This window comes from Aphelocoma coerulescens, unplaced genomic scaffold, assembly GCF_041296385.1.
Source record: "Aphelocoma coerulescens isolate FSJ_1873_10779 unplaced genomic scaffold, UR_Acoe_1.0 HiC_scaffold_150, whole genome shotgun sequence".
Lineage (NCBI taxonomy): Eukaryota > Metazoa > Chordata > Aves > Passeriformes > Corvidae > Aphelocoma > Aphelocoma coerulescens.
In genome coordinates, this window is record NW_027183500.1 from 363,753 (window position 1) to 382,760 (window position 19,008).

The window sequence follows — 19,008 nt, forward strand, 5'->3', positions numbered from 1 at the left end:
CCAAACTGGGATGGGGCCACACTGGGGAACGGGGCCAGGGTCAAACTGGGAACTGGGGCCAAACTGGGCCAGGGCCAACTGGGAACTGGGGCCAAACTGGGCCAGGGACAACACTGGGAACTGGGGCCAAACTGGGCTAAACTGGGCGAGGGGGAAATCAGCACTGGGCCAAACTGGGACGGGGCCACACCGGGGAACTGGGCGAGAGTCAAACTGGGAAATGGGGCCAAACTGGGCCAGGGTCAAACTGGGAACTGGGGCCAAACTGGGCCAGGGTCAAACTGGGAACTGGGGCCAACTGGGCCAGGATGACACCGGGAACTGGGGCCAAACTGGGCGAGGGGGAAATCAGCACTGGGCCAAACTGGGATGGGGCCACACTGGGGAACGGGGCCAGGGTCAAACTGGGAACTGGGGCCAAACTGGGCCAGGGCCAACTGGGAACTGGGGCCAAACTGGGCCAGGACAACACTGGGAACTGGGGCCAAACTGGGCTAAACTGGGCGAGGGGGAAATCAGCACTGGGCCAAACTGGGACGGGGCCACACCGGGGAACTGGGCGAGAGTCAAACTGGGAACTGGGGCCAAACTGGGCCAGGATGACACCGGGAACTGGGGCTAAACTGGGCTAAACTGGGGGAGGGGGAAATCAGCACTGGGCCAAACTGGGACGGGGCCACACCGGGGAACTGGGCCAGGGTCAAACTGGGAAATGGGGCCAAACTGGGCCAGGGTCAAACTGGGAACTGGGGCCAAACTGGGCCAGGATGACACCGGGAACTGGGGCTAAACTGGGCTAAACTGGGGGAGGGGGAAATCAGCACTGGGCCAAACTGGGACGGGGCCACACCGGGGAACTGGGCCAGGGTCAAACTGGGAAATGGGGCCAAACTGGGCCAGGGTCAAACTGGGAACTGGGGCCAAACTGGGCCAGGATGACACCGGGAACTGGGGCTAAACTGGGAGAGGGGGAAATCAGCACTGGGCCAAACTGGGACGGGGCCACACCGGGGAACCGGGCCAGGGTCAAACTGGGAACTGGGGCCAAACTGGGCCAGGGCCAAACTGGGAACTGGGGCCAAACTGGGCCAGGGTCAAACTGGGAAATGGGGCCAAACTGGGCCAGGACGACACCGGGAACTGGGGCTAAACTGGGCGAGGGGGAAATCAGCACTGGGCCAAACTGGGACGGAGCCACACCAGGGAACTGGGCCAGGGTCAAACTGGGAACTGGGGCCAAACTGGGCCAGGGCCAACTGGGAACTGGGGCCAAACTGGGCCAGGACAACACTGGGAACTGGGGCCAAACTGGGCTAAACTGGGCGAGGGGGAAATCAGCACTGGGCCAAACTGGGACGGGGCCTCACCGGGGAACTGGGCCAGGGTCAAACTGGGAACTGGGGCCAAACTGGGCCAGGACGACACCGGGAACTGGGGCTAAACTGGGAGAGGGGGAAATCAGCACTGGGCCAAACTGGGACGGGGCCACACCGGGGAACCGGGCCAGGGTCAAACTGGGAACTGGGGCCAAACTGGGCCAGGGCCAAACTGGGAACTGGGGCCGAACTGGGCCAGGGCCAAACTGGGAACTGGGGCCAAACTGGGCCAGGGTCAAACTGGGAACTGGGGCTAAACTGGGCGAGGGGGAAATCAGCACTGGGCCAAACTGGGAAATGGGGCCAAACCGGGCCGGGGCCAAACTGGGCCAAACTGGGATCCCCTCCCCCTTCCCCAGCGCCCCTCCCCTCCCCCCCCCCCCCCCCCAAACCTCTGCGCCGCCCCTCGGGGGGGCCGGGGGGGGGTGGGGCCACCCCGGGTCCTTCGTCCCTCGCCGGAGTCGCCTCCGCTGTCCCCTCGCTCGCCCCGCTCGCCGTCCCCGCTGTCCCCTCGCCCGTCCCCGCGCGCCGTCCCCAGCGGGGGCCACGCCCCTCCCCCACCCCCTCCCTGTGGCCACGCCCCTCCCCCCTTCCCCTCCCCCTCCCCTCGCAGTCCCCCAAATTTTAATTGGATTTTTTTTTAATTGGGGCGTGGGGGACGCGGCTTAAGCCGGGCGGGGAAGGGTGGAGGGGGTGGGGGAGGGGCGGGGGGGGAGGGGTTTGAAGGGGGGAGGGGGGTCCGGAGGGGGTGGGGGGGAGGGGGTGGAGGGGGATTTGGGGGGTCCTGAGTGGCTGAGGGGGATTTTGGGGAGTTTTGGGGGGGATTTGGGGGGTCCTGAGTGGCTGAGGGGATTTTGGGGGAGTTTTGGGGGGGATTTGGGGGGTCCGGATTGGCTGAGGGGGATTTTGGGGGAGTTTTGGGGGGGATTTGGGGGGTCCGGATTGGCAGAGGGGGATTTGGGGGGGGTTTTGGGGGGTTTTGGGGGGTCCTGATTGGCTGAGGGGGATTTTGGGGGAGTTTTGGGGGGGATTTGGGGGGTCCGGATTGGCTGAGGGGGATTTTGGGGGGGATTTTGGGGGGATTGGGGGGTCCGGATTGGCTGAGGGGGATTTTGGGGGGGTTTTGGGGGGGATTTGGGGGTTCCTGAGTGGCTGAAGGGGATTTTGGGGGAGTTTTGGGGGGGATTTGGGGGCTCCGGATTAGCTGAGGGGGATTCTGGGGGGGATTTGGGGGGTCCTGATTGGCTGAGGGGGATTTTGGGGGAGTTTTGGGGGGGATTTGGGGGGTCCGGATTGGCTGAGGGGGATTTTGGGGGGGATTTTGGGGGTTTTGGGGGGTCCGGATTGGCTGAGGGGGATTTTGGGGGGGTTTTGGGGGGGATTTGGGGGTTCCTGAGTGGCTGAAGGGGATTTTGGGGGAGTTTTGGGGGGGATTTGGGGGGTCCGGATTAGCTGAGGGGGATTTTGGGGTGGTTTTGGGGGGGATTTGGGGGGTCCTGATTGGCAGAGGGGGATTTGGGGGGGGATTTGGGGGGGATTGGGGGGTCCTGAGTGGCTGAAGGGGATTTTGGGGGGTTTTGGGGGGTCCTGAGTGGCTGAGGGGATTTTGGGGGAGTTTTGGGGGGGATTTGGGGGGTCCGGATTGGCTGAGGGAGATTTTGGGGGGGGTTGGGGGGGATTTGGGGGGTCCTGAGTGGCTGAGGGGGATTTTGGGGGAGTTTTGGGGGGTCCTGAGTGGCTGAAGGGGATTTTGGGGGGTTTTGGGGGGGATTTGGGGGGTCCGGATTAGCTGAGGGGGATTTTTTTGGGGGATTTGGGGGGTTCTGATTGGCTGAGGGGGATTTTGGGGGGGTTTGGGGGGGATTTGGGGGGTCCTGATTGGCTGAGGGGGATTTTGGGGGTCCTGAGTGGTTGGGGGAGGGGTTTTGGGGGGGTTTTGGGGATCCTGATTGGTTGGGGGGGATTTGGGGATTTTGGGGGGCATTTGGGGGGTCCTGAATGGTTGGGGGAGGGGCTTGAGGGGAGTTTGGGGGGTATTTGAGGGGTCGTGATTGGATGAGATGGATTTGGGGGGGTTTTGAGGGGATTTGGGGGGTTTGGGGAGTTTTGGGGGGTCTTGAGTGGTTGGGGGAGGGGTTTGGGGGGGATTTTGGGGGGCCCTGATTGGCTGAGGGGGATTTGGGGGGACTTGGGGGGTTTTGGGGGTCCTGAGAGGTTGGGGGAGGGGTTTTGGGTGGATTTGGGGGTCCTGATTGGCTGAGGAGGATTTAAGGGGAGTTTGGGGGGGATTTGGGGGGTCTTGAGTGGTTCGGGGTGGGGTTTGGGAGGATTTGGGGGGGATTTGGGGGCTCCTGATTGGCTGAGGGGGACTTTGGGAGGATTTTGAGGGGGATTTGGGTGTTTTGGGGGGGATTTGGGTGGATTTGGGGGTCCTGAGTGGTAGGGGGAGGGGTTTTGGGGAGGGATTTGGGGGGTCCTGATTGGCTGAAGGGGATTTTGGGGGGGGAGGTTGAGGGGGATTTGGGGGTTTTGGGGGGCTCCGGATTGGCTGCGGGAGATTTTGGGGAGATTTCGAGGGGGATTTGGGGGGTCCTGAGTGGTTAGGGGAGGGGTTTTGGGGGGGATTTGGGGGTCCTGATTGGCTGAGAGGGATTTTAGGGAAGTTTTGGGGGGGATTTGGGGGGTCCTGAGTGGTTGGGGGAGGGGTTTGGGGGGATTTGGGGGGGGTCCTGATTGGCTGAGGGGGATTTTGAGGGGGATTTGGGGGTTTTGGGGGGATTTGGGGGCTCCTGATTGGCTGCGGGAGATTTTGGGAGGATTTTGAGGGGGATTTGGGGGTTTTGCTGGGATTTGGGGGGTCCTGATTGGATGAGGGGGATTTTGGGGGAGTTTTGGGGGGTCCTGAGTGGTTGGGGGAGGGGTTTGGGGGGATTTGGGGGGGATTTGGGGGTCCTGAGCGGCTGAAGGGGGTTTTAGGGGGAATTTGGGGGATTTGGGGGGTCCTGAGTGGTTGGGGGAGGGGTTTGGGGGGATTTGGGGGGGTCCTGATTGGCTGAGGGGGATTTTGGGTGGATTTTGAGGGGAATTTGGGGGTTTTGGGGGGATTTGGGGGGTCCTGAGTGTTTGGGGGAGGGGGGTTGGGGGGATTTGGGGGGGATTTGGGGGGATTTGGGGGGTCCTGATTGGCTGAGAAGGATTTTGGGGAGGGGTTTGAGGGAAGGGGGAGGGGTTTGGGGGCATTTAGGGGGGGATTTGGGGAGGTCCTGATTGGCTGAGGGGGAATTTGGGGCAGGGGGAATTTGGGGGAGGGGTTTGGGGGATTCCAGGGCGGATTTGGGGGATTTTGGGGGATTTTTTTGGGATTTAGGGGGGGTCTTGATTGGCTGAGAGGGATTTTGGGGGCATTTGGGGGGGTTTGGGGGGATTTTGGGGGATTCTGATTGGCTGAGGGGGAATTTGGGGGGGGGGGGAGGATTCCAGGGCGGATTTGGGGCATTTTGGGGGATTTTTTTTGGGATTTGGAGGGTCCTGATTGGTTGAGGGGGATTTTAGGGGGATTTTGAAGGGGATTTGGGGGTTTTGGGGGGGATTTGGGGGGTCCTGATTGGCTGAGGCGGATTTTGGAGAGGGGGGGATTTGGGGGGATTTTGGGGGATTCCTGATTGACTGAGACGGATTTTAGGAGAATTTTGGGGAGATTTCGGGGGGTCCTGAGTGGTTGGGGGAGATTTGGGGGGGGATTTTAGGGAGATTTTGGGCGGGATTTTGCAGCGGATCCTGATTGGCCGAGGAAGATTTGGGGGGAGGGGCGAGAGAGGGCGGGGCTTGCGGGGAGGGGGAGGGGCTTGGGGGGCTCCGGATGTGACATCCAGGACCACTCCCCCCCCCAGGTGTGCCCAGGTGTGCCCAGGTGTTCCAGGTGACCATCAGGTGACCCCCAGGTGTTCCAGGTGACCCTCAGGTGACCCCCAGGTGTACCCCAGGTGTTCCAGGTGACCCCCAGGTGTGCCCAGGTGTGCCCAGGTGACCCCCCGGTGTGCCCTGGTGACCCCCAGGAGCCCCTCAGGTGTCACAAGGAGCCCCCCAGGTGTCACAGGTGAGGTCGGGGAGCCCCTCAGGTGTCACAAGGAGCCCCCCAGGTGTCACAGGTGAGGTCGGGGAGCCCCCCAGGTGTCACAGGTGAGGTCAAGGAGCCCCCCAGGTGTCACAGGTGAGGTCGGGGAGCCCCTCAGGTGTCACAAGGAGCCCCTCAGGTGTCACAGGTGAGGCCGGGGAGCCCCTCAGGTGTCACAAGGAGCCCCTCAGGTGTATTCAGGTAAGGCCAAGGAGTCCCTCAGGTGTCACAGGTGAGGTCAGGGAGTCCCTCAGGTGTTACAGGTAAGGCCAAGGAGCCCCTCAGGTGTCACAGGTGAGGTCAAGGAACCCCCCAGGTGTCACAAGGAGCCCCCCAGGTGTCACAGGTGAGGTCGGGGAGCCCCTCAGGTGTCACAAGGAGCCCCTCAGGTGTCACAGGTGAGGCCAGGGAGCCCCCCAGGTGTCACAGGTGAGGTCAAGGAGCCCCCCAGGTGTCAAAGGTGAGGTCGGGGAGCACCTCAGGTATTACAAGGAGCCCCTCAGGTGTCACAGGTGAGGTCGGGGAGCCCCTCAGGTGTCACAGGTGAGGTCGGGGAGCCCCTCAGGTGTCACAGGTGAGGTCGGGGAGCCCCTCAGGTGTCACAAGGAGCCCCTCAGGTGTCACAAGGAGCCCCTCAGGTGTATTCAGGTAAGGCCAAGGAGTCCCTCAGGTGTCACAGGTGAGGTCGGGGAGCCCCTCAGGTGTCACAGGTGAGGTCGGGGAGCCCCCCAGGTGTCACAAGGAGCCCCTCAGGTGTCACAGGTGAGGTCAGGGAGCCCCCCAGGTGTCACAAGGAGCCCCCCAGGTGTCACAGGTGAGGTCGGGGAGCCCCCCAGGCACACCCAGGATGCCCCCAGGTGCATCAGGTGACCCCCAGGTGTTGGAGGAGCCCTTCAGGTGTATTCAGGTAAGGCCAAGGAGCCCCTCAGGTGTCACAGGTGAGGTCGAGGAGCCCCCCAGGTGTCACAAGGAGCCCTTCAGGTGTATTCAGGTAAGGCCAAGGAGCCCCTCAGGTGTCACAAGGAGCCCCTCAGGTGTCACAGTGAGGCCGGGGAGCCCCCCAGGTGTCACAGGTGAGGTCAAGGAGCCCCCCAGGCACACCCAGGACGCCCCCAGGTGCATCAGGTGACCCCCAGGTGTTGGAGGAGCCCTTCAGGTGTATTCAGGTAAGGCCAAGGAGCCCCTCAGGTGTTACAGGGGAGGTCAAGGAACCCCCCAGGTGTCACAGGTGAGGTCAGGGAGCCCCCCAGGTGTCACAGGTGAGGTCGGGGAGCCCCCCAGGTGTCACAAGGAGCCCCTCAGGTGTCACAAGGAGCCCCTCAGGTGTATTTAGGTAAGGCCAAGGAGTCCCTCAGGTGTCACAGGTGAGGTCAGGGAGTCCCTCAGGTGTTACAGGTAAGGCCAAGGAGCCCCTCAGGTGTCACAGGTGAGGTCGAGGAGCCCCTCAGGTGTCACAGGTGAGGTCAAGGAACCCCTCAGGTGTCACAAGGAGCCCCCCAGGTGTCACAGGTGAGGTCGGGGAGCCCCTCAGGTGTCACAAGGAGTCCCTCAGGTGTTACAGGTAAGGCCAAGGAACCCCTCAGGTGTCACAGGTGAGGTCGAGGAGCCCCCCAGGTGTCACAGGTGAGGTCGGGGAGCCCCCCAGGTGTCACAAGGAGCCCTTCAGGTGTATTCAGGTAAGGCCAAGGAGCCCCTCAGGTGTCACAAGGAGCCCCTCAGGTGTCACAGGTGAGGCCGGGGAGCCCCCCAGGTGTCACAAGGAGCCCCTCAGGTGTCACAGGTGAGGTCAGGGAGCCCCCCAGGTGTCACAGGTGAGGTCGGGGAGCCCCCCAGGTGTCACAAGGAGCCCCCCAGGTGTCACAGGTGAGGTCGGGGAGCCCCCCAGGTGTCACAAGGAGCCCCCCAGGTGTCACAGGTGAGGTCAAGGAGCCCCCCAGGCACACCCAGGACGCCCCCAGGTGCATCAGGTGACCCCCAGATGTTGGAGGAGCCCTTCAGGTGTATTCAGGTAAGGCCAAGGAGCCCCTCAGGTGTCACAAGGAGCCCCTCAGGTGTCACAGGTGAGGTCGGGGAGCCCCCCAGGTGTCACAAGGAGCCCCTCAGGTGTCACAGATGAGGTCGGGGAGCCCCTCAGGTGTCACAAGGAGCCCCTCAGGTGTCACAGGTAAGGCCAAGGAACCCCTCAGGTGTCACAGGTGAGGCCGGGGAGCCCCTCAGGTGTCACAAGGAGCCCCTCAGGTGTATTCAGGTAAGGCCAAGGAGTCCCTCAGGTGTCACAGGTGAGGTCAGGGAGTCCCTCAGGTGTTACAGGTAAGGCCAAGGAGCCCCTCAGGTGTCACAGGTGAGGTCAAGGAGCCCCTCAGGTGTCACAGGTGAGGTCAGGGAGCCCCTCAGGTGTCACAGGTGAGGTCAAGGAACCCCTCAGGTGTCACAAGGAGTCCCTCAGGTGTCACAGGTGAGGCCGGGGAGCCCCTCAGGTGTCACAGGTGAGGCCGGGGAGCCCCCCAGGTGCGCCCAGGTGCCCCGCGGGGCTCAGTCTCCGCCGTGGGCGCGGATGGTGCGGCGGATCCAGGCGGTGAAGGCGCAGACGCGGCTGTAGACGCCCGGCTTGCCCTGCTGGCCGCACACCTGCAGCCCCCAGGACACCACGCCCTGCAGGTAACCCCCGCACACCAGCGGGCCCCCGGAGTCGCCCTGGGCAACGGGGAGGGGTGAGGGACAGGTGAGGGACAGGTGAGAGACAGGTGAGGGACAGGTGAGAGACAGGTGAGTCCCCCCAGGTGCTCCCCAGGTGAGTCCCACCCCCATTATCCCCCATACAGGTGAGTCCAACCCCATACAGGTGAGTCCCACCCCCATTCCCCCCCGTACAGGTGAGTCCAACCCCTCTTCCCCATACAGGTGAGTCCCCCCCATACAGGTGAGTCCCCCCCGTACAGGTGAGTCCCCCCCAGGTGTTCCCCAGGTGTGTCCCACTCCCATTTCCCCCCCATACAGGTGAGTTCAACCTCTTCCCCCCATACAGGTGAGTCCAACCCCATACAGGTGAGTCCCAGCCCATTCCCCATACAGGTGAGTCCCCCCAGGTGTTCCCCAGGTGTTTCCCACCCCCATTGCCCCCCATACAGGTGAGTCCAACCCCATACAGGTGAGTCCCACCCCCATTTCCCCCCCATACAGGTGAATCCAACCCCATACAGGTGAGTCCCACCCCCATTTCCCCCCCATACAGGTGAATCCAACCCCATACAGGTGAGTCCCCCCAGGTGTTCCCCAGGTGAGTCCCACCCCTATTTCCCCCCCATACAGATGACCCCAACCCCTCTTCCCCATACAGGTGAGCCCCCCTCGTACAGGTGAGTCCCCCCCAGGTGTTCCCCAGGTGTGTCCCACTCCCATTTCCCCCCATACAGGTGAGTCCAACTCCTCTCCCCCATACAGGTGAGTCCCCCCATACAGGTGAGTCCCCCCATACAGGTGAGTCCCACCCCCATTCACCCTATACAGGTGAGTCCCCCCAGGTGTTCCCCAGGTGTGTCCCACTCCCATTCCCCCCCATACAGGTGAGCCTCCCCCATGCAGGTGAGTCCCAGCCCATTCCCTCCCCCATACAGGTGAGACCCTCCAGGTGTGTCCCACTCCCATTCTCCCCATACAGGTGAGTCCCCCCAGGTGTTTTCCGTTCCAATTCCCCCCCATACAGGTGAGTCCAACCCCTCTCCCCCATACAGGTGAGTCCCTCCAGGTGTTCCCCAGGTGAGTCCCACCCCCATTCCTCCCCATACAGGTGAGTCCCACCCCTCTCCCCTATACAGGTGAGTCCCCCCCGCCCCCAGGTGACCCCTCAGGTGCGCGTCCCCCACACCTGGCCGCACCTGGCAGGAGTCGGTGCTGTCTCCGGCGCGGCCGCCGGCGCAAAGCATGTTGGGAGTGATGGCGCCGGGGTACAGGTGAGCGCAGTCGGCGTTGGACCAGGTGAACACCTCCCCGCACTGCAGCACGTCCGGGAACGCACCTGGCGCAGGTGAGAGCGGTCAGGGACGGGTGTGGGACAGGTGGGATGGATGGGACAGGGGAGGGACAGGTAGGGATGGATGGGACAGGTGAGACAGGTGAGGTTGATGGGACAGGTGAGGTTGATGGGACAGGTGTGGGATGGATGGGACAGGTGTGGGATGGATGGCACAGGTGGGACAGGTGTGGGACAGGTGTGGGACAGGTGAGGTTGATGGGACAGGTGTGGGATGGATGGGACAGGTGGGGCAGGTGTGGGACAGGTGGGGCAGGTGTGGGACAGGTGGGACAGGTGTGGGACAGGTGTGGGACAGGTGTGGGATGGATGGACAGGTGTGGGATGGATGGACAGGTGTGGGATGGATGGCACAGGTGGGACAGGTGTGGGACAGGTGAGGTTGATGGGACAGGTAGGGATGGATGGACGGGTGTGGGATGGATGGCACAGGTGGGACAGGTGTGGGACAGGTGGGACAGGTGTGGGATGGATGGACAGGTGTGGGATGGATGGGACAGGTGTGGGATGGATGGGACAGGTGAGGGACAGGTGTGGGACAGGTGAGGTTGATGGGACAGGTGTGGGATGGATGGCACAGGTGGGACAGGTGTGGGACAGGTGGGACAGGTGTGGGACAGGTGAGGTTGATGGGATAGGTGTCAGATGGATGGACAGGTGTGGGATGGATGGGACAGGTGGGACAGGTGTGGGACAGGTGAAGTTGATGGACAGGTGAGGGACAGGTGGGACAGGTGTGGGATGGATGGGACAGGTGATGGACAGGTGTGGGATTGATGAGACAGGTAGGGATGGATGGGACTGGTGTGAGATGGATGGCACAGGTGGGACAGGTGAGGGACAGGTGGGACAGGTGTGGGATGGATGGGACAGGTGAGGGACAGGTATCACCTGCCCCCTCCTGTGGTCTTCATTTGTCCCTCCCCAGGTATCCCCTGTCCCCCCCCCCCCATCCCCTCACCTGTCTCCCCAGGTCTCACCTGTCCCTCACCTGCCCCCCTTCTCCAACCCCTCACCTGTCCCCTGTCCCTCACCTGTCCCCCCGGTCTCACCTGTCCCCCATTTCCGACCCCTCCTCACCTGTCCCCCCCCTCAGATCTCACCTGTCCCCCCCCCAGCTCTTACCTGTCTCCCCCCAGATCTCACCTGTCCCCCCCTCACCTGTCCATTTCCAACCCCCCAGATCTCACCTGTCCCCCCTCACCTGTCCCCAATTTCCGACCCCCCAAGTCTCACCTGTCCCCCCCTCACCTGTCCCCCCCACCTGTCCCCAATTTCCGACCCCCCTCACCTGTCCCCCCCCTCACCTGTCCCCAATTTCTGACCCCCCAGATCTCACCTCTCCCCCCCTCACCTGTCCCCCATTTCTGACCCCCCAAGTCTCACCTGTCCCCCCCACCTGTCCCCCATTTCCGACCCCCCAGATCTCACCTGTCCCCCCTCACCTGTCCCCAATTTCCGACCCCCCTCACCTGTCCCCCCAAGTCTCACCTGTCCCCCATTTCCAACCCCCCAAGTCTCACCTGTCCCCCCCTCACCTGTCCCCAATTTCCGACCCCCCCACCTGTCCCCCCCTCACCTGTCCCCAATTTCCGACCCCCCAGATCTCACCTGTCCCCCCTCACCTGTCCCCCATTTCCGACCCCCCTCACCTGTCCCCCCTCACCTGTCCCCAATTTCCGACCCCCCCACCTGTGCCCCCCTCACCTGTCCCCCATTTCCGACCCCCCAGATCTCACCTGTCCCCCCCTCACCTGTCCATTTCCGACCCCCCAAGTCTCACCTGTTCCCCCCCTCACCTGTCCCCAATTTCCAACCCCCCAAGTCTCACCTGTCCCCCATTTCCGACCCCCCAAGTCTCACCTGTCCGTCCCCCCCCCCCAGGTCTCACCTTGCGGGCTGCGGGTGCTGCCCCAGCCGGACACCACGCACCTGTCCCCTACCTGGGGACACCTGCGGGGCAGCGGCACGGGCCGCACGCGCTCGCTCAGGTGCGCGGGGCTGCTCAGGCGCAGCAGCATGACGTCACTGTCATGGCCGCCGGGCCGGTAGCGCGGGTGCACGAAGGCGCGCGCCCAGGTGAGGCATTGCTCCGCCCCCTCGCGCTCCTTCAGGCTGTGCTCGCCCAGCAGGACCCGCAGGGGGCTGGACAGGTAAAGGTGGGCACAGGTGAGCTCAGCTGGGACAGGTGAGAGCACCTGGGGCAGGTAAATGCACCTGGGACAGGTAAATGCACCTGGGACAGGTGAGGGACAGGTGAGGAACAGGTGAGGGACAGGTGAGGCTCGGCCCCACCCAGCAGGACCCGCAGGGGGCTGGACAGGTAAAGGTGGGCATAGGTGAGCTCAGCTGGGACAGGTAAATGCACCTGGGGCAGGTAAATACACCTGGGACAGGTGAGGGGCAGGTGAAGGACAGGTGAGGCTCGGCCCTGCCCAGCAGGACTCGCAGGGGGCTGGGCAGGTAAAGGTGGGCACAGGTGAGCTCAGCTGGGACAGGTGAGAGCACCTGGGGCAGGTAAATGCACCTGGGGCAGGTGAGGGACAGGTGAGGGGCAGGTGAGGCTCAGCCCCGCCCAGCAGGACCCGCAGGGGGCTGGACAGGTAAAGGTGGGCACAGGTGAGCTCAGCTGGGACAGGTGAGGGGCAGGTGAGGGACAGGTGAGGGACAGGTGAGGGGCAGGTGAAGGACAGGTGAGGCTCGGCCCCACCCAGCAGGACTCGCAGGGGGCTGGGCAGGTGAAGGTGGGCACAGGTGAGCTCAGCTGGGACAGGTGAGAGCACCTGGGGCAGGTACAGGGAGTTTTTATAAAGTGGAGGGCTCAGGAGGGCACCTGGTGGGGAAACTGAGGCACAGGTGGGCACTGCCAAGTGGGTGGATGTGGGCCAGGTGTCTCCCAGGTGTGCCCAGGTGTATCCCAGGTGTGCCCAGGTGTGTTTCTACCCCCCCAGAAGCCCCCAGGTGCCCCCAGGTGTGTTTCTATCCCTCCCAGGTGCATCCCAGGTGTGCCCGGGTGTATCCCAGGTGTGCCCAGGTGTGCTCAGGTGTATCCCAGGTGTGCCCAGGTGTGTTTCTATTCCCCCATGTTCGCCCAGGTGTGCCCAGGTGTGTTTCTATCCCTCCCAGGTATACCCCAGGTGTACCCCAGGTATCCCAAGTGTGCCCAGGTGTGCCCAGGTGCTTTTCTATCCCCCCCAGCTATACCCCAGGTGCCCCAGGTGTGCCCCAGGTGTGCCCAGGTGTACCCCAGGAGTGCCCAGGTGTGTTTCTATTCCCCCATGTTCACCCAGGTGTGCCCAGGTGCACCCAGGTGTGTTTCTATCCCCCCCAGGTGTGCCCCAGGTGTGCCCAGGTGTACCCCAGGAGTGCCCAGGTGTGTTTCTATTCCCCCACGTTCACCCAGGTGTGCCCAGGTGCACCCAGGTGTGTTTCTATCCCCCCCAGGTGTGCCCCAGGTGTGCCCTCACCTGTCGGTCCGGCAGTGGGCAGCGGTCAGCACCCAGCTGCGGCCGATCAGGACGCCCCCGCAGTGGATGGTGCTGCCCAGGTGCCCCAGGTGTGCCCAGGTGTGTTTCTGTTCCCCCCAGGTGTGCCCAGGTGTGTCCCATGTGTGCCCAGGTGTGCCCAGGTGTGCTTCAATTCCCCCCAGGTGTGCCCAGATGTATCCCAGGTGTGTCCCAGGTGTGCCCAGGTGTGTTTCTGTTCCCCCCAGGTGTACCGCAGGTGTGCCCCCGGTGTGACCGGGTGTGTTTCTATCCCCCCCAGGTGTACCCCAGGTGTGCCCAGGTGTGCCCAGGTGTGCCCTCACCTGTCGGTCCGGCAGTGGGCAGCGGTCAGCACCCAGCTGCGGCCGATCAGGATGCCCCCGCAGTGGATGGCACCGAGCAGGTGTGCCCAGGTGTGCCCAGGTGTGTTTCTATTCCCCCAGGTGTGCCCAGGTGTCTCCCAGTTGTGCCCAGGTGTGTTTCTGTTCCCCCCAGGTGTGCCCAGGTGTGTTTCTATCCCCCCCAGGTGTGCCCAGGTGTGCCTAGGTGTGTTTCTATCCCCCCCAGGTGTGTCCCAGGTGTGCCCAGGTGTACCGCAGGTGTGCCCCCGGTGTGACCGGGTGTGTTTCTATCCCCCCCAGGTGTACCCCAGGTGTACCCCAGGTGTGCCCAGGTGTGCCCTCACCTGTCGGTCCGGCAGTGGGCAGCGGTCAGCACCCAGCTGCGGCCGATCAGGACACCCCCGCAGTGGATGGCACCGAGCAGGTGTGCCCAGGTGCGCCCAGGTGTGCCCAGGTGTGTTTCTGTTCCCCCAGATGTGCCCAGGTGTATCCCAGGTGTGCCCAGGTGTCTCCCAGGTGTGCCAAGGTGTGTTTCTATCCCCCCCAGGTGTGCCCAGGTGTGTTTCTGTTCCCCCCAGGTGTGCCCAGGTGTGTCCAGGTGTGTTTCTGTTCCCCCAGGTGTACCCCAGGTGTACCCCAGGTGCCCAGGTGTGCCCAGGTGTGCCCAGGTGTATCCCAGGTGCACTCAGGTGTGCCCAGGTGTACCCCAGGTGTACCCCAGATGCCCCCAGGTGTGCCCAGGTGTGCCCTCACCTGTCGGTCCGGCAGTGGGCAGCGGTCAGCACCCAGCTGCGGCCGATCAGGACGCCCCCGCAGTGGATGGTGCTGCCCAGGTGCCCCAGGTGTGCCCAGGTGTATCCCAGGTGCACTCAGGTGTGCCCAGGTGTCTCCCAGGAGTGCCCAGGTGTGCCCAGGTGTGTTTCTATTCCCCCCCAGGTGTGCCCAGGTGTACCCCAGGTGCCCCAGGTGTGCCCAGGTGTGCCCAGGTGTCTCCCAGGTGTGCCCAGGTGTGTTTCTATCCCCCCCAGGTGTACCCCAGGTGTGCCCAGGTGTGCCCAGGTGTGCCCTCACCTGTCGGTCCGGCAGTGGGCAGCGGTCAGCACCCAGCTGCGGCCGATCAGGACGCCCCCGCAGTGGATGGCGCCCCCTGGCTGCAGCAGCAGCACCTGGTAGGGGTGGAGCTGCCGCTCGCACCTGGCCCCGCCCACGATGCGGTTCTCCTCATCGCCCGCGGCCGCTGCGCACCAGTATAAACCAGTATAAACCAGTATGGACTGGTGAGCATCAGAGAGCCTCCCCAGTTCATCCCCAGTTCATCCCAGTTCATCCCAGTGCCCCCAAAGAGCCTCCCCAGTTCTCCTCATCGCCCGCGGCCGCTGCGCACCAGTATAAACCAGTATAAACCAGTATAAACCAGTATGGACTGGTGACCATCAGAGAGCCTCCCCAGTTCGTCCCCAGTTCATCCCAGTTCATCCCAGTGCCCCCAAAGAGCCTCCCCAGTTCTCCTCATCGCCCGCGGCCGCTGCGCACCAGTATAAACCAGTATAAACCAGTATAAACCAGTATAAACCAGTATAAACCAGTATGGACTGGTGAGCATCAGAGAGCCTCCCCAGTTCATCCCCAGTTCATCCCAGCTCAATCCAGTTCATCCCAGTTCATCCCAGTGCCCCCAAAGAGCCTCCCCAGTTCTCCTCATCGCCCGCGGCCGCTGCGCACCAGTATAAACCAGTATAAACCAGAACAGACTGGTGACCATCAGAGAGCCTCCCCAGTTCAAACCAGTTCATCCCAGTTCATCCCAGTGCCCCCAAAGTGAACCCACATTCAATCCCAGTTCGTCCCAGTTCACACCAGTTCAGACCAGCTCATCCCAGTTCAAACCAGTTCATCCCAGTGCCCTCAAAGGGAACCCACATTGAATCCCAGTTCATCCCAGTCCAAACCATTTCAAACCAGTTCATCCCAGTTCACACCAGTATAAACCAGTTGGGGCCAGTACGGACCGGTGATCCTCAGAGAGCCTCCCCAGTTCATCCCCAGTTCAAACCAGTTCAAACCAGTTCATCCCAGTGCCCTCAAAGTGAACCCACATTGAATCCCAGTTCATTCCAGTTCATCCCAGTTCATCCCAGTTCACACCAGTTCAAACCAGTTCAAACCAGTTGAAACCAGTTCATCCCAGTGCCCCCAAAGAGCCTCCCCAGTTCTCCTCATCACCCGCGGCTGCTGCGCACCAGTATAAACCAGTTTGCACCAGTACGGACCGGTGATCCTCAGAGAGCCTCCCCAGTTCAAACCAGTTCAAACCAGTTCAAACCAGTTCATCCCAGTGCCCTCAAAGTGGACTCACAATGAATCCCCAGTTCAAACCAGTTCAAACCAGTTCAAACCAGTTCATCCCAGTGCCCTCAAAGTGGACTCACAATGAATCCCCAGTTCAAACCAGTTCAAACCAGTTCATCCCAGTGCCGTCAAAGTGAACCCACACTGAATCCCAGTTCATCCCAGTTCACACCAGTTCAAACCAGTTCATCCCAGTACCCTCAAAGTGAACCCAAAGTGAACCCACATTGAATCCCAGTTCATCCCACTTCAGACCAGTTCAGACCAGTTCAAACCAGCTCATCCCAGTTCATCCCAGTGCCCTCAAAGTGCAACCACATTGAATCCCAGTTCAAACCAGTTCATCCCAGTTCAGCCCAGTGCCTCCCCAGTTCACACCACTTTGGACCAGTGACCTCCCAGTGACTTCCCAGTGCTGTCCCAAGTTCATCCCAGTTCACACCAGTTCATCCCAGTTCACACCAGTGCCCCCAAAGAGCCTCCCCAGTTCCCGTCATTGCCTGCGGCCACTGCGCACCAGTATAAACCAGTTTGCACCAGTATTGACCAGTTTGGACCAGTGACCTCCCAGTAATTTCCCAGGGGCCTCCCCAGTCCATCCCAGTTCATCCCAGTGCCCTCAAAGGGAACCCACATTCAATCCCAGTTCAAACCAGTTCATCCCAGTGCCCTCAAAGTGAACCCACATTGAATCCCAGTTCATCCCAGTTCACACCAGTTCAGACCAGTGCCTCCCCAGTTCCTCCCAGTTCACACCAGTTCAGCCCAGTTCATCCCAGTGCCCCCAAAGCGCCTCCCCAGTTCTTGGCATTGCCTGCAGCTGCTGCGCACCAGTATAAACCAGTTGGGACCAGTACAGACCAGTTTGCACCAGTTCACACCAGTTCAGCCTCAGCGATTTCCCAGTGGCCTCCCCAGTTCACACCAGTTCAAACCAGTTTAGACCAGTGACCTCCCAGTGACCTCACAAAGCCTCCCCCGTTCAGCCCAGTTCATCCCAGTTCATCCCAGTTCACACCAGTTCAGCCCAGTGTTTACAAAGTGAATCCCAGTTCACACCAGTTTGGACCAGTGACCTCCCAGTGACCTCCCAGTGACCTCCCAGTGACCTCCCCAGTTCATCCCAGTTCCCTCCCAGTGCTCCCAGTCACCTCTCACTTCCCACCCACTCCCTCCCAGTTGCTCCCAGTCCCTCCCAGTGTCCCCAGTTTCCCTCCCAGTCCCTCCCAGTTCATCCCAGTTTCCTCCCAGTTGCTCCCAGTTCCCCTCCCAGTGCCTCCCAGTCCCTCCCAGTGTCCCCAGTTTCCACCCAGTTGCTCCCAGTTTCCTCCCAGTCCCTACCAGTTCATCCCAGTCCCTCCCAGTGCCCCCAGTTCCCCTCCCAGTGCCCCCAGTTCACCCTCCCAGTACAAACCAGTTCCACCCCGTCGATTGCCTCCCACTCACCCCAGTTCCTCCCAGTCCCTCCCAGTGTCCCCAGTTCACCTCTGGCTCTGTCCCAGTATGGCCCAGTGGCCTCCCAGTTCCCTCCCAGTGCTCCCAGTGCCCCCCAGTTCATCCCAGTCCCTTCCAGTTCACCTCCAGCTCTGCCCCAGTATGGCCCAGTCACCTCCCAGTGCGTCCCAGTTCACTCCCAGTTGCTCCCAGTTAACCCCAGTTCACTCCCAGTGTCTCCCAGTGCCCCCCAATGACCTCCCAGTGCCTCCCAGTTCATCCCAGTTCCCTCCCAGGGTCCCCCAGTTCATCCCAGTTAATTCCTAGTGCCCCCCAGTCCAAACCAGTCCAAACCAGTGGCCAGCAGCAGCAGCAGCAGCGCCCTCCCAGTGCCCCCCAGTGCCCCCCAGTCCAAACCAGTCCAAACCAGTCCAAACCAGTGGCCAGCAGCAGCAGGGGCAGCGCCCTCCCAGTGCCCCCCAGTGCCCCCCAGTCCAAACCAGTGGCCAGCAGCAGCAGCGGCAGCGCCCTCCCAGTGCCCCCCAGTGCCCCCCAGTGCCCCCCAGTCCAAACCAGTCCAAACCAGTACAAACCAGTGGCCAGCAGCGGCAGGGGCAGCGCCCTCCCAGTGCCCCCCAGTGCCCCCCAGTGCCCCCCAGTCCAAACCAGTCCAAACCAGTACAAACCAGTGGCCAGCAGCGGCAGGGGCAGTGCCCTCCCAGTGCCCCCCATTGCCCCCCAGTCCAAACCAGTCCAAACCAGTGGCCAGCAGCAGCAGCAGCAGCGCCCTCCCAGTGCCCCCCAGTGCCCCCCAGTCCAACCCAGTCCAAACCAGTCCAAACCAGTGGCCAGCAGTAGCAGGGGCAGCGCCCTCCCAGTGCCCCCCAGTGCCCCCCAGTCCAAACCAGTGGCCAGCAGCAGCAGCGGCAGCGCCCTCCCAGTGCCCCCCAGTGCCCCCCAGTCCAAACCAGTCCAAACCAGTGGCCAGCAGCAGCAGGGGCAGCACCCTCCCAGTGCCCCCAGAGCCCCCCAGTCCAAACCAGTACAAACCAGTGGCCAGCAGCGGCAGGGGCAGCACCCTCCCAGTGCCCCCCAGTGCCCCCCAGTCCAAACCAGTCCAAACCAGTGGCCAGCAGCAGCAGGGGCAGCACCCTCCCAGTGCCCCCCAGTGCCCCCCAGTGCTCCCCAGTCCAAACCAGTCCAAACCAGTCCAAACCAGTACAAACCAGTGGCCAGCAGCGGCAGGGGCAGCACCCTCCCAGTGCCCCCCAGTGCCCCCCAGTCCAAACCAGTCCAAACCAGTGGCCAGCAGCAGCAGGGGCAGCACCCTCCCAGTGCCCCCCAGTGCCCCCCAGTGCTCCCCAGTCCAAACCAGTCCAAACCAGTCCAAACCAGTACAAACCAGTGGCCAGCAGCAGCAGGGGCAGCAGGCGCTCCATGGGAGGAGGAGGAGGAGGGCGAGGAAGGAGCCGCTGCCTTTAAATCCCCGCGGAGCTGCCCCGGCCGGTCCGGCCAGCGCCACTCCCAGTGCCTCCCAGTGCCTCCCAGTTCAGCCCAGTTCAGCCCAGTTCAGCCCTGCGCACTCCTGGGGCCCCCCACAGGGCCTCCCAGTTCAGCCCAGTGACTCCCAGTTCAGCCCAGGGCCCCTAAGTGCCTTTTCCTGTTCCGCCCAGTTCAGCCCAGTGACTCCCAGTTCATCCCAGTGCCTCCCAGTAACTCCCAGTTCGGCCCAGCTCAGCCCAGAGCCCCTAAGCGCCTTTTCCTGTCCCACCCAGTTCAGCCCCGTTCATCCCAGTGCGTCCCAGTTCAGCCCACTTCAGCCCAGTTCAGCCCAGTAACTCCCAGTTCAGCCCAGTTCAGCCCAGGGCCCCTAAGTGCC

At 62.8% G+C, this 19,008-nt stretch overlaps 1 protein-coding gene across 1 annotated transcript; it reads right to left on the reverse strand.

Moving 5' to 3' along the window:
- Positions 1 to 7,532: 7,532 nt before the first annotated feature.
- On the reverse strand, positions 7,533 to 18,568 carry LOC138100889 (kallikrein-6-like). Its single transcript, XM_068998716.1, has 5 exons — positions 18,532 to 18,568; positions 14,418 to 14,583; positions 11,412 to 11,665; positions 9,366 to 9,505; positions 7,533 to 8,184 (listed from the first exon to the last, which is right to left on the reverse strand). The coding sequence occupies exons 1-5, from the start codon at positions 18,566 to 18,568 to the stop codon at positions 8,023 to 8,025; spliced, it is 759 nt and encodes a 252-aa protein (XP_068854817.1). The 3' UTR covers positions 7,533 to 8,022.
- Positions 18,569 to 19,008: the final 440 nt, after the last annotated feature.

Excerpts from the sequence above, each read along its gene's own strand:
- LOC138100889 (XM_068998716.1), bottom strand. The coding sequence starts at position 18,568 with ATGGAGCGCCTGCTGCCCCTGCTGCTGCTGGCCACTG. Across the intron at positions 9,506-11,411 it reads CAGCACCCGCAGCCCGCAAG|GTGCGTTCCCGGACGTGCTG; the intron begins GTGAGACCTGGG and ends CACCTGCGCCAG. Across the intron at positions 8,185-9,365 it reads ACAGCACCGACTCCTGCCAG|GGCGACTCCGGGGGCCCGCT; the intron begins GTGCGGCCAGGT and ends CCCGTTGCCCAG.